This window comes from Molossus molossus, unplaced genomic scaffold (assembly GCF_014108415.1).
Source record: "Molossus molossus isolate mMolMol1 unplaced genomic scaffold, mMolMol1.p scaffold_m16_p_1, whole genome shotgun sequence".
Lineage (NCBI taxonomy): Eukaryota > Metazoa > Chordata > Mammalia > Chiroptera > Molossidae > Molossus > Molossus molossus.
Genome location: NW_023425344.1, coordinates 248,197,484 through 248,222,529, shown reverse-complemented (window position 1 = coordinate 248,222,529; position 25,046 = coordinate 248,197,484). Strand labels below are relative to the sequence as shown.

The following is a 25,046-nucleotide window of genomic DNA, read 5'->3' as shown; positions in this document are numbered from 1 at the left end:
AAGGGCTACGACAGGCCTCCCGCCCGGTCAAGACCCTGAAGGTCAGCGAGACACTGCAGGTGCCTCCCAGCGAGGTGGGGGAGAGGTGTCTGCACGGCCTGTGGGCCTGGAACACCCCGTGATACCGGCACCTCCACACATCCGCCAGGGAAACACGAGCTCCTCGGTCGTCAGAGGACGCGCAGACTTCAGGGGCGGGACAGTACACAGGTGTCACCAACGGCGCAGGAAGTCTGCGCCCTCCATGCTGCGCTCGACTCAGCCACGCTGCAAAGGAGGGAAGGACGAGGCCGCTCTTGTATGAAAAATGTCGCCCACGCTGTAAGCAGATGCAGAGTGAGATGGTGTGTCCTCCCCCTTGTTCACCACGGCTGACCCGAGCCTCACGCCCAGCTGGGAGGGTGGCGGCAGAGCGCAGGGCACTCACCCGGCAGGCATTTGGGCAACACAGAGGAAAGTTAACAAACATTCTTGTCCAAGAACACTGGCCAAGTGTGCCGAGGTGAACACACAAGATACAAAGCAGACATACGAACACACACAAACACGTGCGAGAGCCCTCTGTCACGAGCAGAGCAGGGAAGAATGGGCACCGGCATGTGTAACAGCAGAAGGCTGGGTAGATTATGGCACCTCCTACGCAGCAGTCAGTGGTGCCCCGGCCACCGGCACGGAAAGATCCCCACGCGGAGGAGACAAGCGAGTGGGGAGACTGTAGGGACTGTTCCTGGGAAACAGGTCTGCAGTCATACATGACACATACATGTTGCGGTGCCCACACTTTCTCTCAAAATACGTGAAAAACCTGGGCTTGACAGCGGCGTCACTGGGTGGAGAGGCAGAAAGGAACCGAGACAGACACAAATCATGGCCTCCACCTGTCGTCCACTGGCAGACACACAACCTGTGCGAGTGAGTGAATTCTGGGTTCGAATTTCCGAATTCTCTGGCGGTGGAATGACAGGGCAGTCACTTCCCCCTGGGTTCCTGACCGTGGTGTTACCTGGAGACTCATCTCCAGGCTGTGGAGACCCAGGCAAGAGAAGGGGGATGGGACAGCAGTTCAGCACTGAGTCCTCGGCCTCTGAGTTGCTTTCAGCTCGGTAGCTCAGTGGCTCGTGTCTGGCAGGTTTGGAAACCCGGGCGGCCACTCTAGTGCCTGCCTGCACCAGGACAGAGACGCGGGCGTGCTGAGCAAGACCCTGCGCGCGGAGACCACGACCCGAAGGCCCGAGTCCCTGACGCCGCTGCAGAACCCGCTGAGGAGAGGGAGTCGCAGGCGAGCATGACCGAGGTGCCAAGCACCACACTGAGCCCTGGAGTCCTCTCCACACCTCTGTAAGAGGTACTCAGGACACACTGTACACATGAGGACATGGACACTCACAGACAAGAACCACATCTAACAAGACCAAGAGGGAAAGAACCAATATTATTTGTGCTCTTACGACACCGGGCACTAGACGCCAAGTGCTGTGCAAACATTTCAAATGCAATCTTCACCACAGCCCTAGGAAGCAGGGTTAATGAGCCCAAGGCCACAGAGCAGAGCTGACGATAAGATCCAGCTGCCCCTACACAAATGTGTTTTCCACTACCGCACACTGTCCCCCACCGAGGGAGGGGAGAGGGCGATTTCCCGACGGGATTTAACAGAAAACGCCCCAGTGAGCTGGCAGCGAGGGGCCTTCTACGGCAGCTGGTGGGGGACCCGCGGGCACCGAAGAACCGCCGGCAGCAGGCAGGCTGGGTCAGCGCAGCCCCGTGACGAGACCGGACCACGAGTCAGTGTGGAGGGGAGAGCTGGGCCCAGCAGTACACGCTGCACACAGCGCACGAACGGTGAAGTCCCAACACTGGCAGACCACTGCCCCGGGAGGGGGAGGGACCTGGTGCGCACGGGTGGCAGCCCCCAGCTGCGGCTCAGACCTGTGCCCGCACTGCCTGCAGGCTGTGCCTCAGGGGAGACAAAGCAGCCTCCGCAGTGGGCTGGGGCTGCTGCCCCCAGAGCTCGCCCATCCGCAGAAGACCAGCCTCGGCCACTGGACCAGACACCACCCCTCAGGATGCAAACGTGAAACCAGGCCAGGCACACTGACCCCACACGCACCCTGGCCGGCGCCCCGCCCCAGCAGATACCATCCAACCCGGTGGAGGTCTGGGTGAGTCTGAGCTGCACCTGACAAACCCACGATGGGGCCGTGGGTTTCTCATGTGAAATCGAGGCGGATCCACTGATTTCCTTATGGGTCCATGAAGTTAATCAAGTGACTAGACGTTTCATTTAACTCCAGCAGTTGCTTTGAAAGAATCAGTTGTCTGACTCAGTTAAAAGCTGCTGCCTGAGTTTGGCTTGCAGTGTGCCCAGGTGTGCGGGTGAACAAGGCTGAGCTCGCACCCGGGCCCGCGAGGCGTTCAAGTCGGAACCTTGAACTTGGTCACCTGACCCAGAGGCGCGAGGCTCCTGGTGGAAAAAGTTTAATGGACGTCTGTCTGTCTAGTGCCTACAATGCTGGTCACTCCGCACGCCGCGGGTGAGCGGCTCCCCACCACACACCCACGTTGGCAGCAGAAACCCACACTTTGGAGCCCCTTCACCCGGCAAAGCCCTCTGTTAATCCTGGGAAGAATACTCTAAACATGTTCTTTATTTACTTAAAGACATTTCCCTCGGCCTGAGCTGGGCTGCATAGCCGAGTACATCAGGACAATAGCTATTGAGGAGCCACCTCCCCCAGGCTCTAAGCACCGCCCCCCGCCCCCCCAATTCTGGCAGCAGCAGCAGTGTCAGAAATAATACCCATGATACTAACCCAGGGAGGTCAGCCCGTGTCAGGCAGTCTGCTCGACATTTTATATTCCAGCTCATTTAAACATAAGCATCACCCGTGTCACCCCATTTTACAGAGAAGGAAATCAAGCACAGAGAATGAAGTCACTTGTCCCGGGGCTCCTCAGCAGAACCAGGACTCACGCCCGGCCGTGGCCCCCAGGCCTGGTGTCAAGCTACCAGGCTCCACCAAGGTGAGATCTCTAGCCAGGGGCAGGACCATATCCGTGGCCGTTGCGTCACCCACGCCCTGGAAAGCCTCTGTCCTCCCGTTGGGCGAACACTGCAAATTTCCGACACAAGCCACACAGGTTTTGCTCATTGCTTTAGTGGCCCCTTTGCAGCAGCCCCTCCCCCACTGTCTGCACCCAAGCCCCCGCATCTACGGGAATCCCCACCCCTCTGGTGTCCTTCCAGCACCCTCCCCGTGTGCCCTGGGCCTCAGGAACACTGCAGTGTCCTCTTCCCAGCACAGAGCTTTATGCCGTGTGCCTTGAATGTGCTGTTGCCCCTGCCTGAGGCCGCCCCCACCTCAGCCTTGTGACCTCCTCAGCCTTTAATGTCACCACCCATCAAAGCCTTCCTGGCAGCCCTGACGGGCAGTTGCCCGCTTCCCCATCCTGTGTCCCAGGGACCCCGCTCATACCTTATGAGGGCACTTATCACAGGACAGTGACACTGGCAGGTTATGTATGACCCTGTCTCCTGAACAGGCAAGTGCCTTGAGGGGAAGGACTCATCCATTCATTTCTCAGCTGTTCTGCCTACCAGGTTCTTACACCCGGTAACTGTTTAGTAGAAGTTTGTTAGGCTAAGTAACTGAATTCCAGAACAGACTGCGGCTCGCTCCCTCCCTCCTCTGGAGTATGACCGGCGTGACACAGACCTGGACGTACACGTCAGGAACACATCAGAGCAAGTCTGCATCTCCCCGATGGCAAGAGATGCCGACGCCCCTCCCTCCTCCTGCGAACCAGGCATCTCCCTTTAAGCCGGGAGTCAGGCAGCGGTTCCGTGAGAGCCCACGTAACACCCCGAGAGCCGGAGCAGAAGGAGGCGAGCCAAGGGAGGCATGGGCAGACGGGAGACGAGCCGGCGCAGCCTGGGCAGAGCCCTGCTTACCTCCTTCCTGCGAATTCATGATGTTGAGGGCAAATAGCATGGCGTTGGAGAACGTGGTCGCCTCCTCCTTACTGGCAAAGTTCAAGCCATAGACCTGGCGGGCGTCTCGCCACTGGTGGAAGGTTGGTGTCGCCTGATTGTACTTCAGCCCTTTCACGATTGAATAATTGATCACAACCTGGGGGAAAAGGAGAGAGAAATACGAGTAAATAAATAAAAGGTAAGTGAGCTGCAGGGAGCTGCATGGGGCAAGGACAGTGTGTCCCCTGGGCCACCAGAGGACAGGAAGATGGGTGGGGGCGCAGGAAGGGGGGAGCGTGCCAGGCGGCTTTTCAACACGATCTCTGGAACAGTGATGGTTTAAGAACCGGTTCCGGCCCTGGCTGGACTTGCTCAGCGGTTAGAGCGTCGGCCAGTGGGACCAGAATCTCGGGTTCGATTCAGTCAAGGGCACGTACCTTGGTTGTGGTTCGTCCCCTGCCCCGGTTGGGGTTGTGTGGGAGGCACCAGTCGATGTGTCTCTCTCATATCCATGTTTCTCTCTCTCCCCCTCCCTCCCACTCTATCTGAAGAAAAATGGAAAAATATCCTTGGGTGAGTATTAAAAAACAAAACAAAAAGCGGCTCCTCATTTAACTCTGATGCTGTGTAGTCACAGCCTCCAGATGAGAGACCTGAGCTGGGAGACACGTTCCTTGGGTCCTGGTCCTGGCCCTGCCTCCCAACTACATCACCCAAGGTGGTCACTGCCCCTCTCTGGGGCTCAGTTTCTTTTTTAATCCTCACCCGAGGATATTTTTTTTTTCCTATTTATCTTCAGGTAGAGAGAGAGAAAGAGAAAGGGAGAGAGAGAGAAACATCAACGTGTGAGGAACACATTGATTGGTTGCCTCCCTCATGACCCTGACCAGGGCCGGGGACGAACTGCAACCGAGGTACATGCCCTTGACTGGAATTGAACCTAGGACTCACTGGTCTGCGGTCCGATGCTCTACCGCTGAGCCAAACTGGCCAGAACAGGGGCTCAGTTTCTCCAATTATAAAATGGGGAAAATAATCCTGGCTCTACTGACCTCATAGGATCACTGCAAAGGTCACATTGTGATACATATCTTATCTAGGCTCTTAGACACAGAGGTCCGTAAGGGCAGGAGTCTTTTCAAGTCCCTACTCATGCCTCCAGGACCTCTGCAGTGTCTAGTCCTTGGGCTGCATTAACAAATGGGTTATTAGTTAAAAGCATCACTTAGAAGAGTTAATATATGCCACACCAATGTACAGCACTATTAATATCTCTATTATTAACCAATCAAGAAATACCAGCTGGCGGCCAGGCTCAGTGCCGGGCCCAGAGGGAAAGCCGTGGGAAGAGCGGACAGAATCCATTCAGTTGCTTACAAGCAGCCGGGACTGCACACCAGGCCCGCCGACCTCTCAACTTCACTCCTCCAGACAGTTTGCTGAATTACTTAGCAAGGGGGGCTCACTGAAGGTGTGGGAGGCCTGCAGCCATTATTCTGCATCCCTGTCCCCTCTGCTCAGTCACGTGATCTCCCATCAGTTTTCTCATCTGTGAAGTGGACAGAATGGGACACGGCGGTGGCGGGACACCCTCGCAGGGCAGCGCGTTGTGAGGACTGAACGCTGCATGCGAAAGCAGCGCACACGGCTGCGCGCACAGCAGGCTGTCGGGAAGTGTGGACCCAGGACAGGGAGACCCCAGAGACGGAAGCAGCCGGCGGAGTCTGCAGGGCCTCTCTCTGCAACGCCATGGCAAGAATGTGCTCCTGGAGCGGTACAGAATGATTTCTCATGCCCTGGCCGGTTTGGCTCAGCGGTTGGAGCGTCGGCCTGCGGTCCTGAGAGACCCGGGTTCAGTTCCCGCTAAGGGCGCGTATCTCGGTTGCAGTTTGTCCCTGGCCCTGGTCGGTTGTGCGGGTGGCAGCCACTCGATGTGTTCCTTTCACATCGATGTTTCTCTCTCTCTCTCTCTCTCTCTCTGTTCCTCTCTCTCCCTCCCACTCTATCTGAACAAAAAATGGAAAAATGTCCTCCGGTGAGGATAAAAAAAAAAAAGAATTTCTCAGCTCTCCTGGCTTTGAGGCTTCAGAGTCTGTGATCTGAAGTTGCAGGAAGAGATTCAGAGATGCAAAGGGACGTGGCCAAGATACCATGCTGGCCAGCTGGGGCCCTGTGATGAGAACCCTGATTTCCTGCTCCCTCTATGTCCCATGCCGCTGTGGATAACATCCGGGACAGCTCTCCCCCAAGTCTAGCCAGGTGGAAGGTGGTTTGGGCTGTCCTCTAGTGGAGAGAGAAAGGGCGAGCAGAGGGAGCGCCCTCCATCGCCGGAAGAAAGGCCACTGTTCCACAGCCTGCCGTCACAGTGACGCGGGAACCCCGGCCAGCACACGTGCACAATCAGATGCACAGTGACGTGGTTACAATTGCTCTCAAGAGCAGAGGGCACCCCGAGAGCGGTGTACTGACAGGTGCGGGAGATGAGACTGTTCCTTCTGCGCTGGTGACCTGTGGTCATGTGTCTCTGTGTTGGTGCGCACGTTAGTGGACACGGACAGGCTGGAGCAAGCCAGAGGCCCGGAAACCACATGATGTCCAAAATGGCTGAGGGACACTGAAGCTAGATAAAACAGAGCTCTCCGGTGGAGCGTGACTACCGTCTCCAGGTCTGGGGTGTTCCGGGGAGTGAGTCTTAGAATCCTACGCTTTGAAATCTCTAGTAGGCTCTGTTCTTGGAGAGGGACTCAGTGGCTGGGGGAATTGGGGCAGGCATATGCCTACCCAGCATACGGAAAAAGTGTGGCCCAAAGAATCCGCGAAAGGAACTCAGAAAGACTGCAGAGAGGGGCTAACTCAATCTCCTCTTTTGATGGTGGGGAAAACAGGCCCTGCAAGAATAAGTCACTTGTCCAAAGGTACCAGTAAGTTAACGGTACACCTGAATTCAGAAGCCACGTCTATAACCGAGGATTCTGTGATGCTTCTGATCACTGGTACAGTGGGTTGTAATCTTCCTTCCTCTAATTCCTTCTCCGGCCCTTGCTCTGCCCTCTGGCGCCTCATACACGGGTTCCGTAATGCTGGGGAAGGTTTTCAGATATCAGATCGGGGGAGTGCAAAGCGGCTCTTCTGGAGGACACACACCTGTGCTGTGAGTTCTGTCACATGTGGCTGGACCTCATCTGACTGCAGCCCTGGGACGGCCCCTTCTGTCCCAGCTGCACCTGCAGTATAAATGTAAAGATGGCTAGCTAGACGCAGCCCACAGCACTCGTGACTGCTCTGAAGACAACGTGGCTCTAGGTACGAGGAACGAGCACAGGGTGCGAGTCTGACGGTTCCGGATTAAAACTCTGGCTTTAGCACTTTGCAGTGGAATAACCTCGGATGTGCACCGACATCAGCGTCTTTGTGTGTAAAATGAAGACGACATTACCAATGGTGCTGCGCTGGATATCCTTGTCACACATCCACGTGCTGCGCTGGATATCCTTGTCACACATCCACGTGCTGCGCTGGATATCCTTGTCACACATCCACGTGCTGCGCTGGATATCCTTGTCACACATCCACGTGCTGCGCTGGATATCCTTGTCACACATCCACGTGCTGCGCTGGATATCCTTGTCACACATCCACGTGCTGCGCTGGATATCCTTGTCACACATCCACGTGCTGCGCTGGATATCCTTGTCAAACATCCACGTGCTGCGCTGGATATCCTTGTCACACATCCACGTGCTGCGCTGGATATCCTTGTCACACATCCACGTGCTGCGCTGGATATCCTTGTCACACATCACGTGCTGCGCTGGATATCCTTGTCACACATCCACGTGCTGCGCTGGATATCCTTGTCACACATCCACGTGCTGCGCTGGATATCCTTGTCACACATCCACGTGCTGCGCTGGATATCCTTGTCACACATCCACGTGCTGCGCTGGATATCCTTGTCACACATCCACGTGCTGTGCTGGATATCCTTGTCACACATCCACGTGGACGTGTGTTTCTATAGGACATGTTCCTACGAGCAGAGCCGCCGCATCAATGCACGCGCCCTTTAAAAGTTTATATTTACTATTTGCCCTGGCCGGTTTGGATCAGCAGTTAGAGCGTCGGCCTGTGGACCAGAGAGTTAAGGGCACATACCTCGGTTGTGGTTTGTCCCCGGCCCTGGTCCAGGTCGTGCAGGAGGCAGCTGGTCAATGTGTCTCTCTCACATCGATGTTTTTTTCTCTTTCTCTCTCCCACTCTATCTGAAGATAAATGGAAAAATATCCTTGGGTGAGGATTAAAAAAAATTTATATTTACTATTTAAAAAGGTATTTCTACACTACCCACTAAAAAGGAGAGTCCAAACAAAAAAAGTTTTTGTTTTGTTAATCCTCACCTGGAGATATTTTTCCATTGATTTTTCGGCAGAGTGGAAGGGAGGGAGGAAGAGGGGGAGAGAAACAACAATGTGAGAGAGAGATATTAACTGGCTGCTTCCTGAACGACCCCAATCGGGGCTGGGGATCAAACATGCAACCCAGGCACGTGCCCTTGATCGGGAACCGAACCTGTGACCCTTCGGTCTGCAGGCCAATGCCCTAACTGCTGAGCCAAACCAGCCAGGGCCAATGAGTTTTGGATGTATATACAGACGACACACACTGCTGTGTCACCTGACCATCTGCCGCGAGGGATCCAGTGAACACTTAATGGGCTGACAGTGAAACTCTCTGTATCGACCCAATGGTTCCATTCCTTTGTTCCCTCTGCTCAGAACACGTACATTGCTGCAAGTCCACTTTGGGGTATGGATCAGCTTCCTTAAATACCCCTCTCCCAACACTCCTCCAAGGATGACCATGCTCCTGATTATTATCACCATCAGTTACTCTCACTGCTCTTGAACTACATAGACACGGATTCTTACGGTATGCACTCTTGTTTTATTCACTAAGCATAATGTCTATGAGATTCATCATGTTATTATATTTATAAGCATCTATTCTTTTTGATTGCTAGATAACATTTCATGTTTTTTTTTTTTGGAGAGAGAAACATTGATGTGAGAGAGAAATGCTCATTGGTAACATTTCATCCTTTTTTAAAAGAATCCTTACTGGAGGATAGGTTTTTTATTGATTTGGGGGGGAGGGGAGAAAGAGAAAGCAACACTGATGTGAGAGAGCAACATCGATGAGTTGCCTCATGCACATGTCCCAGTGTGGGTCAAATCTACAAGCTGGGTGTGTGCCTTGACCAGGAATTGAACCGGGACCTCCTAGTCTATGGGATGACACTCAATCCACTGAGACACACCAGCTGGGCACATTTCATCTTTTGATATCCACAAATAACTAATCCATTCCCCTGTCCACTGACATTTGTGTAGTTTCTAGCTGTTGGCTATTATAAATGTAACTATGAGTATTTTCATACACGTCTTTTAGCGGATACAGGTGTGTACTGAGTTTTGGTATGGTCTAACTATTTTTCGGAGAGGCTCTATCAATTTACACTTCCAGTTGATGTCATCATAATGGTGGGGGTAAGAAGAACCTTTGTGTCTCCCCTTAAATTTACAAGTCAGACATCTACACTCCAACAACGGTTCCTCTGCTCAGCACACAAACATGCCTGAGAGATCCACGCAGCTGCACATCTGAAGGTGGACGTACTGGAACATGCAGGGGATGCGGGACAGAAGGACAGGCATGGTGTCTGCAGATGCAGTTTGGTGGCTGCCAAGGCCTCCGCTAATGCAGTAGCAGTGAAGGAGTCAGGGTGCGATCCCCACACCATGGCCCAGTGGAAGGTAAGAGGGGCAGAAGCAGCACTGATGCCCATGAAGCCGGCTCCCTCTGCCCCACCCCCACTGCTGTGGAACCCAGAAGCAGCAGGTGTGGTTAAGGAGATGCATCAAACAGCCAGTGGTGCCTGGGGCCATAGGGCCATTGGGACAGGAGTCAATGCTGCTGCTCAAGAACCTGGCTCCCCAACACCTGCCACAGTGGTGGCACTCGGAGACTGAGGCAACCTGGACACAGTGGGATACCCACCCCACCCCATCATGATCACCCAGGAGTCAATTTCCATAACACCAAACACCCTCAAGGTGACCTAGGAATGTAAGCAGGGCTGCTAAGAGAAAACAACACCTGCTCTATAGCACCACCTACTGGAAAATAAAAGAAAGACCTCTAATTATCAATCTACTGAATTAAGATCAAAATGGAATTTAAACAAGAAGAGTCCACTATCTCAAGTGTACAGAAAATGATAAGCCTCCAGAAACCGAGCTCAAAGTCATGAAAGGATGAGATGTACATGGCAGGGAACCCCAGACTGCGGTACTGAAGAAACTCAATGAGATACGAGAAAACTCAGGAAGGCAGTTCAATGAGCTCAGGATAGAAGGAATGAAAAGGAGTACTTTACCAAAGAGACTGAAACTATAAAAACAAACCCAAACAAAAATTCTAGAACTGAAGAACTCAATAAACGAGATGAGGAACGCATTAGGAAGCAAAGGAAACAGAGCAGACAAGACAGAAGAGAATTAGTGAGCTCTAAGACAGAAGTCCAGAAATGACTCAGGTGGAACAAGAGACAGACTAAGGCTCAGCAGGCGTGGCTCAGTGGTTGAGCATTGACCCATGCACCAAGAGGTCACTGGTTTGATTCCTGGTCAGGGCACATGCTGGGGTAGTGGGCTCGATCCCCAATACGGGGCGTATAGGAGGCAGCCGACTGATATTTCCCTCTCTCCTTCCTCTCTCTCTAAAATCAATAAAAACATATTGAAAAAAAAAGAAAGACATCTATGAGGACTATCTGACTCCATTAGAAAAAGCCACATAAAATGGGTATCCCAGAAGGAGAGGAGGAGAAGGGAATAGAGAGCCTATTTAAAGAAATAATTGATGGGAACTTCCCAAACCTAGAGAAGGAATTGGACATTTGAGTATGAGATGCTAACAGAACATCTAATTATCTCAACTCAAAAAGACATTCTCTAAGACACATTATAAATTGTCAAAAGTTAATGACAAAGAAAGAATTCTCAAGGCCACCAGGGGAAAAAATGACAGTAACATACAAAGGAAACCCTATCAGATTATCAGATTTCTCAGTAGAAACCCTACAGGTCAGAAGAGAGTGAAGTGACATATGAAAAATCAAGAGCCCTCTGCACAGCAAAAGAAACAAGCATTAACATGGAAAGGGAGCCCACTACTTGGGAGAACATGATTGCCAACGATACATCAGATAAGGGGTTAATTTCCAGTATATATAGAGTACTCATAACAACTCAACAAAAGGAAGACAAAGAACCCAATTTAAAAATGGGCAGAGGAACTAAATAGACACCTCTCCGAACAGGACATACAAATGACCAAGAGATATATGAAGAAATGCTCAACGTCACTAATCATCAGAGACATGCAAATTAAAACAACAACGAGGTATCACCTCACACTTGTCAGAATGGCTGCCATCAACAAATCAAACAAGTGCTGGCTAGTGTGTGGAGAAAAGGGGACTCTAGTACACTGCTGTGGGAATGCAGACTGGTGCAGTCACTATGGAAAACAATATGGTATTACCTCAAAAAATTAAAAATTGATCTGCCATTTGACCCAGTGATCCCACTTCTAGGAATATACCCTAAGAAGCCTGAAACACCAATCAGAAAGCATATATGTACCCCCATGTTTGTAGCAGCGCTATTTACAATCGCTAAGATCTGGAAACAGCCCAAATGTCCATCAATAGATGAGTGGATAAAAAAGCTGTGGTACATGTACACAATGGAGTACTATGCAGCTGTAAGAAAGAAAGATCTCATGTCCTTTGAGACAACATGGAGGGACCTGGAGAGTATTATTCTAAGTGAAACAAGCCAATCAGAGAAAGACAAATATCACATGATCTCACTTATTCGTGGAATATAATGAACAAAACAAGCTGATGAACAAAATAGACCCAGAGACATAGAAGCTGGGTACAGACTGACAAACCTCAGAAGAGGGGGGTGGGGGGGAGGGAAGAGATAAACCACAGAACTTATATGCATGTATACATAACCATGGACATAGACAACAATGCTGGAGATTTGGGGGGCGAGATCAGGAGGAGGGTCTCAATAGGGGAAAAAGGAGAAGCATTTGTAACAAAAATAAATTAATAAAAAATTTAAAAATAAAGAAAAATAATGAGCCCTGGATAGTTTGGCTCAGTGGTTAGAGTGATGGCCCATGGTCCAAAGGGACATGGGTTCGATTCCAGTCAAGGGCATGTACCTGGGTTGCAGGTTCATTCCTCGGCCCTGGTCGGGGTCATGTGGGAGGCAACCAATTGATATGTCTCTCTCACATCGATGTTTCTCTCTTTCTCCCCCTCCCTTTCCTCCCTTCCACTCTCTCTGAAAATCAATGGTAAAAATATTCTTGGGTGAGGATTAACAACAATAAAAAAATATTGAAAGAGAGAAACCACCAGCTAAGAATACTATATCCAGCAAAGTTATTTTTCAGAGATGAAGAAGAAATAAAGGCAACATTCTAGAAACCTGTGTCTTGAACATGCAATTCCAACGGCAAGGGTGTGTTGGTAACTTCTCTGTCAGACTCTAGGACAGCGGTTCTCAACCTGCGGGTCGTGACCCCTTTGGGGGTCAAACGATCCTTTCACAGGGGTTGCCTGAGACTGTTGGAAAACACATATTTCCAGTGGTCTTAGGAACGGAGACACCGCTCCTCTATCCATCTGCAGGCGGGTCCGCCCACACGCAGATACGCCCACACACAAGTCAAGGAACTGTATTAAAGGGTCACGGCTTTAGGAAGGTTGAGAACCACCGCACTAGGAGATCTCCAAGTTGAAGTCAACACAGCCTCTTTGAATTTATCCAGATCCCTGAAGGCTGCTGCCAGTCTCCCTGCCCGGGGAAGTCCTCCCCCCAAATGAGCCCTACATGTGGTCTCCTCTGCAGGAGGCAGGGAGGTACGGAGCCTCCTGAGAACAAGGTGCACACTGGTTTCCAGAAATCCTAGTCTCCAGTTCCGCGCCCCCTCCAGCACAGTGTGCCGCCTTCCCAGTGTGCCCTGGAGGGCAACCGAGAGGCAGGAAGGGAATGGACGACTGGTCATAATAAAAGCAATCACGTAGGGAATGCCCACTATGATTCGGAAACTGCACCAGGTAATGGACTTATGTCAAAGGCGAGTACCAGGTGGCATGGCCACATCAGCCCCCACCCATGGGTGTTAGGAAAATGGGCAAGGTGTTTTGGTTGTCACCGTAATTGGGATGAAAGGTGCTCTATACTCTTCCGTGTACGACGCAGTGTGCCTCTAAAAGGCACAGCTAAAACCAATGAACTGGGAGAACAGGGAAGCAGCTCCTAGGTTTTAGGGAAACCTTCCTATCAGTAAGGCTCATCAACAAGGGTCAGGGAGGCCTTTGAAGGTACCAGGAGTTCCAGATTAGACAGGCTCCCTTTATCAGGGGTCCTGGAGTGGGGATGCCCCTTGTAGCCACAAGAATCTGAAACTTAATAGGTAGGGCTATTTTGGCTGAAGCAGAAACACATTCATTCAACTGGCAACCCACTAAAAATAGGACCGGAGTTTCTGTTCTCTCTTTTCTGAGTGTTGCCCCGCCGATCCTCGCAGACAGCTGCCTACCTGCCGCTCCACTTGGCCAAGGCCTGAGCGACAAGGGGCACCAGACGGTGCTGCCCCGGCAGTTTTTCACGAACGCGAAACCACAGGCCTATTGAGTTCACTGCTAGAAGCGTCCCCGCCAACCTCTAAAGAGCGAGCTGGAGGGAGAGCACGAAGTACTGACCAACGTCACTGTGACGACGTCAGGCCACACGAACCCTTTCCCTGCATCTCTGTGCTGGTCCACGTCACCTTGGACTACTCCGTCTTAGTTATGTGTACGCGACCACTTCTGACACAGGCGGGCCTACCCTGCATTTCGGAGGCACTTACCAGGGACACTCACAAACCGCCTTGTCTGATTTGTCCAGGGTGTGCTACTAGGGAGAGAAATGACCCCAGCTTCTTCAACTCACCTTGCTATTCCTTCCAAAGTAAGACTTAGGGGGCTTGATGAACTCCAAATCTTCCTTGTCATTTTACTTATAGATATGTAGGCACAGAATAAAATGAACATATTTGTACAATATATTTTTCAAGGCTGTTTCACATCTGTTTTATTCTAATATGACAGTAACACGGTGAGGATTGTGGATGTGGGTACTGTCTCTATGAGATGTGGGAAATGGTGTTCAGAAAAGATGGTTTGCTCAAGGCCTCACGCCTTGGGGCAGGAGAAGGTGGAGTCAGAATCTGAACCCAGATCTTCTCACTTCAAAACCTGACCTTATTTTTGGACCTCTTTTTACTATACGTCTGTGTGAGTGTGCGTGTGCACATGTGCATGTGTGAGTGTATGCATGTATGTGCATGTACGAGTGCATGCGTGAGTGTGCTCATGCACTGCACAGGCTCGGGGGTACCCCTGTGACTCCCGCACTCACCTGCTGATCCTGCAGCTTCACTCCGACGACTCTGAAGGTGCTGCTGGCAGTGTTGTGGTAGATGTTAATCCGGCTGAAACCCTGCTGGCCAGGTTTGATTGGCACCCATTTCTTACTGGTGTCATCGTAGACCATCACGGAAGCCCGGGCTTGGCAGATACTCTGTTCACTGTGGAGCAAGAGAAAACGTAACTGTCAGCGTCCGCCGTGAGGGATGGAAGCTGGCTCTGCCCTTTTCTGAGTCGGAGGCCAGCTGCCATGTGACGCAGAGAACTTCCCCACGCAAGCGCTCCAGCTGCCTGTGGACGGCTGCTCCGAGAGGTGGAGGGTTTCCTTCTCCAAAGACCACGGAGAGAGGAGAGTTCTGGGCCAACACTTGCGCTCGCCTGGAAAGGGCACACAGCTTCCCTTTCGGGGAAAGGGCGCCTGCATGTGGGGGGACAGCAGTGACAAGGGACCACCGTCCACGGCATGCGGGCACCGTGTCAAACAGGGCCGTGCGTGAGAGCTCTGGAGCTTCACAATGTACGACGTAGGCGTCAGCCCGTTCTGTAGACGGGAAAGCTGTGGCGCAGAGGCCTAGAAAGATGCATACGGATCCACACAGGTGTGCAGCGAGACTCTGGGATTCCCAACCACGCTCTCCGACGGCAGAGCACACACCAGCGTCTTCTTCCCCACGCGCAACAGTGCTCAGTCTGATAGCGACTATCACGCAGGCTATGCAGACGATACGACATGAGGTTGCTTTTAAAGAACAGATTGATATAAATCCAACTGAATCCACGGCTGTACCCTACGTTACTGTAGACATTTATGAGGATGCAACTTCGTCTGTGCAGAATACGACAGAAAACCAGGGAGGCAGCAAAGGAAGAGAGGACAGTCACCGCTGAACTCGGGCACGCCTGCCGACTCACAGGGAGGACCCCGCCGCCCCCTCGTTGGCGGACCAGCCGAACCGTCCTGAACATGTGCTTCCTCAGCGTTTGGCACATCAGAACCCCCAGTTACAAAGACGTGATACAGGCAGGCGCACCGCTGACAGAGAGGGTGGCCGCCATCAGAAAGGGAGGCCACGTGAACACAACTGAATTAGGATAAAGAAACAAAAGTTAAAGCCCCACGGTTTGGGCCCAAATAATTTAGTAGAAGCAGAAGTGTGTACAATAATGGATGATCATAAAAAGGAGAACAAGCTGCCAGGAACAGTCACAGTATGGTCACTTCACCATATGTAAGGCAGGGAAACAAAATACTAGAAAAAGATCCCACTCCCAGCCCCCTGATTACTGGGTGACACATCAGTGGCTTGTAGGAGCCTGGCCCTCGGTGACCTGGAAACCTCAACCTGCCTACCTAGCCGGTGCCTGTGTCCAGAGGGCTGAGCTTCCTCGGGACCCAGCTCAGCTCCCTGATGACCTGGGTGGCGGAGGACCAGAGTACAGGTCATCTTAACAGTGGCTCAGTGGGGCCTGGCTGTGTAGCTCAGTGGGCTGAGCGTCATCCAATGGGCTGAGAGGTCCTGGCGCATGCCCGTGTTTTGGGCTCGGTCCCCAGTAGGGGGTGTGCAGGAGGCAGCTGATCAATGTTTCTATCTCACATTGATATTTCTATCTTTCCTTTCCTCTCTCTAAAAAATCAATAAAAACATATTTAAAAAAAAGAATTCTATTTAAACAAACAAACAAAAAACAGTGGCTCAGCGGACGGTGCACGGAGAGCCTTTCCACACATGTCCCTCACTTCACTTCCCACGAACCCCTCTGCACAGTTCATGGCTGTCCAGCCAGTGACTTCATGTGCCACTGCTGGGTGTCAAACCCACTCGGAAAGTCTACGCTGGGCCTCAAACTTGCCGCCCACCCTTAGCTCCGCTCTGGGGTTTCAGAGTCCAGGGTACGCCTTGTGCTGGGGGCTCTGTCTGTGGACGGGTGCACAGAAGTGAGTCGTGTCCAGCCGGTGTGGCTCAGCTGCTTGAGCATCATCCTGTGCACCAAAAGGTCGCCGGGTCGATCCTCGGTCAGGATACATACCCAGATTGTGGGTTCGATTGCTGGTCGGGTGCATACAGGAGGCAACTGATCGATGTTTCTCTCCCTCTCCCTTCTTCTCTCTTAAAAAAAAAATCAATTAAAAAAAAAACAAACTCTCAAGGGCTGTTTCTGCAGTTGTGCTGCATCTTTGTTCCCAGAGTTCACAGATATTTAAGGGAAAATCTGTGACCAGCAAATAGGAAGAGAGCCACATTACACCAGCGGGGAGAACCACTCCAGCCTTGGGCTCTGCTGTCCCTGCCTCTGGCGCCCGAAACCAGGTCTTTTAAGAGAGTATGCTTAGGAGTTGCCTTCCCCTAGCTACGTCTTTTGGGCCCTGTCCTCATGAAGTCTGGTAGAAATTAAACTGTACACAGAACCAGACAGACCTCGGTTTCAATCACAGTCTCCTTCCAATATAAACGGAGAGAATCAAGTTATGGCTAAGCTGCGCCACGGCCACCGACAGCTCGGCAGCTAAGGGGTGCGAGGCCAGCAGGTGTGTGCTCCGGGCTCTGTCTCGGGCTGGGAGAGATCTCAGGTGCAGCCTGGTGCTAGTTAACAGAACACAGGCATTATTAAGTCCGAGGGATCTGAGCTGAAACCGTTAGTTCTGCCGCTTGCCAGCATGTGACCACAGAGGTCCTCGAGATGATTCTGGGGCAGCGAATTCAGAAAGGTGCCATGTGACGGGGCAATGCTCTCTAGCGTCCCTGGGTGGCGGCCGTGGAAGTGTGCCTTTCACATCTCCAGGAGAGCCTGTCACGGAGCAGAGTAGACCAGTGGTGCCAGCAGCCACCTCTCTGGATGGCCACCACGTGTGCGCCAGTGTCCACAGGGTCTTGGTGTCTGCTCCTTGGAAGACCCAAAGTGACACACCCTGCCACAGTGCAGGCTCCCTGAGGGCAGGGGCATGCCTGCCTCATTCTCCATGCTCCTAGAACCTGGCACAGATCAGGTGCGTAATAAATGCTCAGCGTAGAATCTCAGGGCTGAACAGAACCCTCGAGACGGCCGAATCCACCCCCACGTCCGGTACTGCGTGCCTTCTAAGCAGCCCTGCACGCACACAGAGCCTCTGCATGAAAACTGCCAGCGAGGGAGACCTACACCCTCCAACGCAGCCTCAGGAAATCCCTCCTTGTCCTGTGACAGTCCGCTCCCTGCCCTAGCCCATGACAGTCCAGTGGACAACTGGAGGAAGAGGAACAACTTGGTTCTTCCATCCATTATGCGCACGACAAAGCTGCAAGCTCCCTTTTGAGTTCCGACTTGTCAGTTTCTTGGTATCCGGGTCCTATAACTGGATATGATCATTTCATCTTAGTGTGACAGTCAATGTCCTCAGCGTGCTCACGGCCACTCAGGAAGTGAGACAGATGATCACACACCTTGTTCAGCCTGGAGGGGCTGGCGGAGCCTTTCTGAAGATGCTGGGAAGTGGCTAAGATGAAGCGCTTTCAGCCCAGGCGAGTTCAGGAAGGGGATGTGGGACCCTGGGGGGGGGGGGGCAGGGGGCAGGCAGCAGAGGCAGGAGGCAGGGCCAGGTGCTGTGCAGAGAACCGCAAGCAGACCCGGGCCCCTCGCACCCCACATGCCTCTCAGGGGCGCTTGGACGGAGCTGTAGACGGCCCGCTGCTGTGCTTGCTCCTAGGAGGTGCTCGACCCCCAGCAGCTGTTTTTCTTACTGTAATGACGGCCACGGGCTCCTTTCTCTGCTGTTGTTTTTAACACTAGGTTCAAATTGAGTTTGTGGTTAACCAAGACTCGGCTGTTTTCCCCCATGTGAACACGCCTGCCTGCCTCTGCTTACTTTCCTGTCACTGACAACCTGAGTGCAAGAAAGCACGCATTTATTCTGCTTCAGGTTCGTCCTGCTTATCATCCCTTTGGGGTTTGGTTTTGTTTTAATAAAATCTTTTTAAAAAATCCTCACCCGAGGATATTTTCTCATTTATCTTCAGTCAGAGTGGGAGGGAGGGAGAAACAGAGGAAGAGGGAGAGAGAGAGAGAGACATCAACGTGAGAGAGACACATCGAGTGGTTGCCACCCACATGACCCCAACCGGGACCAAGGACAAACTGCAACCGAGGTACATGCCCCTATTGGGAACTGAACCCAGGACTCTCTGGTCCGCGGTCCGACGCTCTAACCGCTGAGCCAAACCGACCAGAGCTTATTTTTGAATGACTGAACTATTTTAAAAAAATACAAACATATAAATTCCTGCAAATTTTGCAAGTCTGCCCGGCGCCCTCCCCACAGCCCAACGCAGTGTGTGCCGCGTGGACACGGCCTCGCTCCCACCGCCTGGCTCTGAGCAACCACATGGGACGAGAAAAGCTACAGCGGGTTCTCAAAGGGCTGCTTTTATACGATCAAACCAACCAACGGGCAAGTGGGAAAAATGGGTCAAAATACACTTTGGTTTGTTCTCCTGGCGCTGAACCACCAGATTAATGGACTCGCCCCCTGGACCTAGTCCTAAAGGCTGCTCTGAGCAGTTTCCTCATCTGTCGAAACTGAGTCTGAGGCTCTCCCTCGATCTAACCCTCTGAAAAAGCAGGGTCCCTGCGCCGCCAGCTGCCGGCTCTCGCCCCCACTCTCCACTGACCAGGAACGAGCTTCTGAGTTTGTCACAGGCTGACCGACACTCCAGCCCGGCCACACTCTCTCCTGTGCAGTCACCTTGGACCCTTCTACCCTACAAATCCCTTTCATGGCTTTTCCAGGCATTTACTACAAAAACTTGACAAACCGAGTGGAAGTTCCTAAGTCAGGGCAGAAGGGTGTCAAGTCAAAGAGGTGACCGAGAGGCAGGGGCTAATCACAAGAAGCTTGCTGGATGGGCTTGGAAGAGGTACAGCTCTGCTCTGTCTGCCTCTTGTCACAGGGCTCACCAGTCTGTCCTCCTCTTGCTTTTTCTTCATTGATTTCAGAGAGAGGAGGGGAGAGGGAGAGAGAGATAGAAACATCAATGAGAAACAACATCGACTGGCCACCTCCTGCATGCCCCCCACTGGGGATCGGGCCAAAAACCTGGGCATGTGCCCTGACCGGGAATCGAACAGGTGACCTCTTGGTGCATGGGTCAGTGCTCAACCACTGAGCCACACTGGCTGGGTATCTGTCCTCCTATCACGGGACTCACCAGTTTGTCCAGCTTCTCAATATCTGCGTAAGTATCTGTGCGCCCCACTAGACCGTGAGTTCCCTGAAGGTGGGGACCCGTTTCCCCATTGTGAACCCAGGCCTTGTGTGTTGCAGACGCTGACAACTGCTTGCTGAAGTGACTCTCTAACTGTGAAGAAGTGTGTTTATGATTTGTCTGAGGCCCGTAGCCAGTGAGTGGCACCGCTCCATGGGACTTGCCTTTCAAAACCCGACTCCATTTATTCTCAGAGAGGGCAGCTGCCGAACACAAGCACCTCTTAGAGATCACCATCAGCCAAGGCCTGGGAGCAGAGTCAGGGAACCGCAGCTCCGAGGCTGGGCCTACTGCAAAGCGGGCGGCTGCCCCTTGGCCCCAGTTCCAGGCCTGGGAATGCGGAGATGTGGGCGGCCCCCTCCACGCTCTGCTGCCTGGGTCTCTGGAGACCAGGATCGAGGCCTCTCTCTCCGCCCAGCGCTGGCAGTGGTCCCACTCAGCTCAGCGCCCTGGCCTGTGGCTCCCTTCAGATGGAACGACCCATCGCTCTGATCATGCGTCCCGGCAGGACTGGGAGCCCAGGTGTGCTGGGATGGAGGGATTTCCTGGACATAGGATAGTCAGTGGGAAGCCCAGGATAGTCCCTGGCAAACCAGGGTGGGCCTGGTCTCCGTGTTTTAACACATTCCCGCTGATTCTGATGAAAATGGTCCGTGAAGTAATCCCCAGAAACACTAACTTTCCAATCTTTTCATGGGCTCTTTCACCCATGGCCGGAGTTCACAGGGTCACCAATACACTGCCGGACTCCATGAGGATGAATCTCTGCTCCTGATCTTTCTTCTAAGCGATGGATCCACAGTTCCAACCCCTGGACGCCTCCACCTGGAGGACCTCGGAGACCTCACAGCTCACCATGCTGGCAACGGAAAGCATTCTTTCCACCTATCCCCACCCTCCCAGGTCTGACACCAGAAAGCCACCTCTCTGCCTCCCCTCCACCGCTGTCACCTGCCTGCTCCCTGACACCACTCGGATCGGTTCCTCTCCTTCCCTCCCTGCTGTCGTGTCCTGGCCCTCGTCAGTTCTCGTCCACACCTGCACACTGGGCTCAAGTCTCACGTCCCCGAGTCACCATGAAGGCCGTTAGGAAATGCCAGTCTGATGGTGCCTTTCCTCTCACGGGAGCTGCCACTCACTGGCTACAGGACCGCAGACAAATCAGCTAACTTCTCTGTTCCCCAGTCTGTTTGTATCTAACCCTCCCTTTACCGACCCGGCCTCTCCTGCTTTCTCCTGGGGTTGTGGTGAGAACTGAAAGGCTTGGTGCACTACCTGGTGCCCGACAGCACAGAAGGTGAGTCATTAGCATCACAGCTCCTCAGCAGGCTTGGGTGGCCCCTCACACCCGTCCTCACCTCCTGCTCCTAGCTGACCCACGTTCCCTAGGCAGTCTGGTGAAAACACCCAGGGCCCCTACAGACCCTCCTCTCTAAGGCCTCTTTGCTCTAACGCAGGCGGTTCCCTCTGCCTGGGATGCCCTTCCAGCCTGCCCTGCCAGTGGTTCCTACCCCTCCTGCAGACGGCCCCAGGCTAGTCAGACGGTCTGGGCCCCGTTAGCATGCCCTCTGCCCTAGCGGCTTTCACTGCGTCGGCCTGTCTGCTGCAGGTTCCTCTGATGGGCATGTGTGCCCCAGGGCAAGGGCCACTTCCTCAAGACAGGCTCCCCTGCAGCTCATCAGGGCTTAGGCCACAGCTCCTGCCCCCGCTAACCTCTGGAACGCTGAGACAACAGGGCAGACCTCGCGGATCCCAGGGAACCCCTGCCCTTGCTCTCCTGGAGCTGGTGCTGCCCACACCCTGCCTGGAGCAGACCAGGGAGGGGAGGGCGGTCTGCCCACACAGCCCAACCAGCAGCCGGCTCTGATGGCAAAAGCATCCTCTGGACATTTGGGCCAATTAAAATGACTTCCTGGCATTACTCAAGAAATTAAAGAAGGAAGATGTTTTCTCTGCCTGACCTGCTGTCTCCTTCCTAGGTTTGCATTTCAGCGTTTCTCACAGAACAGGGCAAGGGTCACTGCCTTCAGAAAACATCTGTTCAGCCCTGGCCGGTTGCTCAGAGGTTAGAGCGCCAGCCTGTGGTGCAGAGAGACCTGGGTTCCTCAGTCCCCAGCCCTGGTTGGGCTGTGCGGGTGGCAACCACTCGATGTGTCCCTTTCACGTCGATGTTTCTCTCTCTCCCTTCCACTCTATCTGAACAAAAAAAATGGAAAAATGTCCTCGGGTGAGGATAAAAACAAACATCTGTTCATTCGTTCCCATTCACTTAGCAACTGCCAGGAGAAAGCACTCGCTGGGCCCTGGGCATGAACGTGGCATGGCTCTGCCCTTCAGGGGCTTACTCTCTGGTAGGAGAAACAGTTACAAAATAGGTATAAGATAGTGCTACTGTAGAAAGCCCACAGGGTTCTGCGGGAGGAGTTCTCACTTGAAAGACAAGCTAACAAAACTTAAGTATTTTTCTACATGAAGGTGCCCAGTACCCAGCAGGTGCCATGTGTGTGCCTAACAGGTGAGTGTCTGCCCCCAGCCCCATGCCGAGGCCTGTGAGCCTCTGGTCACTCTCAAGCCTCCATGGTGGCTGTGGAGAGCTTATCTGCTCCCCGAGACCGTGACCGCTCGAGGGCAGGCCCAGGTCTGGTGGTCTGGTCCTCTCTACCCGCTCCTGGGCACGGCATGGCACCTCCACCCGACCGGGCGCGGCTCAGCAGCTGCCGAGAGGGAACGAGTGAGAAGGGAGCGGTGGGGGCCAGAGGGAAGTGGCTATAAATACAGTCCCCAAAGCCAAGCAGAAACAGAGCCAGTCTGTGAGGTCGGCCTTGCTGACTTTCAGTACAGAAGCCGCGGAAGTGAGCTTGAAAAGCGGGCTGAGAATCGCGCGGCCGGCGCCGAGAGAGGCTCCGGGACGGGGCGTGCTGGCACTGCCCTCCCGCACCTGCCAGCTCAGTGGCCCCCGCAGTCACGCCTGATTTCACGTGGTCACCTCTGCCCCACTTTACACTGTGATCGTCCGGAGCCCCCTGGCACCAGACAACCCTGGCCCGGACCCTGCCTTCCTCCTTCCTCTAGAGGCCCCCCTCCGGCTCCTCGGGTCTCACTCCCCCAGGTCCCCCACTCACAGTCTCCCGCAGCCTGTCACGCCACCTCCCCAGGCCCCAGGCCAGTGCTCAGGCCCTCTCACCCACTGCCCTCCAGGGACAGACGCCCTCATGCTTGTCTGCTTAGCCCCTCTCAGAACTTTCCTGTTGGCTTTTGGCAGCCCCAGCTTGGCCCTTCTCTAAACTGCCCCTTCCTGACCTTACCCGAGGCGGGCAGGGACCAGGGGTCCCGTGAGGTCCGCCTTCAGTCGCGGGGACTGTGGGAAGGCAAGGGAGCCCTAGGTCAGGGTCCGAGCTGTGTCCAGGCCTGGCCTGTCACTTGCTAGCCTCGGGATCACAGGGGAGGCAGAGCACGGCTGTGTAACATGAAGTAACGATCTTTCTTGACCGGCGTACGCTCTGCTCACAGAAGGCCGAGGAGACAGTGCGGCTGACTAACCACGCCGGGGAGGCTGCCGTCGGAACGCGCCGAGGGTGGGCCCGTCCCAGCACGTCTGCACGTGGGGAATTCAGGTGGAGCCCATCCACACGCGGGGCTGCGTGCGGGGCGCTGGGTCCTGTCTGTGGGTGCCCAGTGCAGGGGCATCTCCCCGGCCTGGTCTCCCAGCCCTGCGCTGTGCATGGATTCTCCTCGAACCTCTCCTCCTGTGTCTGCCGCCTCCTGGGAGAGTCTCACCCCCACTGCAAAGACGCTGTTGACTTCTCTCCACCATCGCTGTGCTTTCCACCAACGGCAGCTGCTCTCTCCATGAGGCAGGCTTCGGGGCTTGTTCCCTCTGCAGCCCTAGTAACGGGGACTAGCGCTCTCCCCACCACCATCTGTAACAAACGCCTGCCTCTGAGCTCGCCTAGATCTGCCAGGTGTCATATTTCTCGGCCTTCAAGGACTCCTTGGGGGCGGGAGGGTCCACCGGACCACGACTCACCTGCAACCTGGCCACCCCAGGTCTCTCTCTCCCTTTTCCTGCATTCGTTTACAGATAAACCAAGACCACAGCCCGTTTACTAACTACCGGCCACGTACCAAATATATACCCATGCCCAGCACTCAGACAAAACTCGGCCTTCTCGTGAATACAAGACATGGTTTCCGTCAAGGGGAGGGCCCACGTGCACACACGCAGTCCACAGCGCCCAGGTGTGTGCCAGGCGCCATGGGTACAAGGAGGGCACGTTTCATCCTGCCGGGAGGGGGTGGACCATTTCCGGCGGACAGAACAGCGGCAGCAGAGGCTGGGAGAGGAGAGGGCGGCGCCCTCAGCCATGGCCCTGGCCTCCCATCGCTCCTCCTGGCTCGTTCAAGCGGAGTGAAAAGACTACTCCGTGGATGTCCTCCCAGGTCCCGAGTCAGCGACTGAGCGACAGGGACTGGGAAGCACAGCCTTGCCAGAGCTGAGGAATAGTCACAAGGAACTTCCTGGATGGAGGAAGCCGCCTGGAGAGGGAAGAGCTTCCCAGCATCCTGTGGCTGATGTGGGAGGGCCGGGACTAGATGACAGGTCCTGCTTTCTGCTGGACAACAGGGCTTTCCTGCTTGACCATAGTGACATCGCTTTTGATGTCGTTTTGTTCTGAACTATTTGAAAGTAAGTTGCAGATATCAGACTTTGATGCTAAGGTGTTCAGACAGAGTGAGAGAAAGAGAGGGGGGAGAGAGAGAGAGGGAAACATTGATGTGAGAGACACATCGATTGGCTGCCTCCCGCATGACCCTGGGGACTGAACTGCAACCGAGGAACATGCCCTTGACCAGAATCAAACCCACGACTCTGGTCCGCGGGCTGACGCTGCAACTGCTGAGCCAAACCGGCCAGGACAGCTTGCTTCTTTCTAATGCTGGAATGTTAGGCCATTTTTTTGTTTGTTATTGGCACTGATTTGTGTGTGTGAGCAGTTTAGGCAAATGTCTCGTAGGCTGCCCCCATTCTGGACTGTTTCCCCGGATTAAATTCAGAGTACACGGCAAGGACGAGACACAGGAGACAGTGGGGACTTATCGTGTCACCTCCCGTCAGGCAGCGGCTCACCAGTGGCCTTCTCCTGGAGAGGCCGGGCGGGTTAAGGGAGAGACCGCGGGCCTCTGCCACGGAAAGGGGCATGTCCTCTCGGCAAGTGAATCATCCACGGGGTGACTGCTTTTTCTTAACGGGACAGGCTTGAGAGAGGGTTAATGTCGT

The 25,046-nt window shown here is 53.7% G+C and overlaps 1 protein-coding gene across 5 annotated transcripts in view; it reads right to left on the bottom strand.

The window, feature by feature from the left end:
• Positions 1–25,046, bottom strand: part of EVL (Enah/Vasp-like) — an 87,165-nt gene that overhangs the window by 40,894 nt on the left and 21,225 nt on the right. For 4 of the 5 annotated variants that reach the window (XM_036253031.1, XM_036253023.1, XM_036253015.1 and 1 more), the window contains exons 2-3: positions 14,524–14,692; positions 3,953–4,130 (exon numbers count right to left, since the gene is read on the bottom strand). In XM_036253031.1, coding sequence (XP_036108924.1) covers positions 3,953–4,130; positions 14,524–14,658 — 313 coding nt within the window. In that variant the 5' untranslated portion in view covers positions 14,659–14,692. Of the gene's footprint in view, positions 1–3,952; positions 4,131–14,523; positions 14,693–20,806; positions 21,231–25,046 lie in introns of those variants that run through there. The other variant, XM_036253040.1, reaches the window with a different exon arrangement.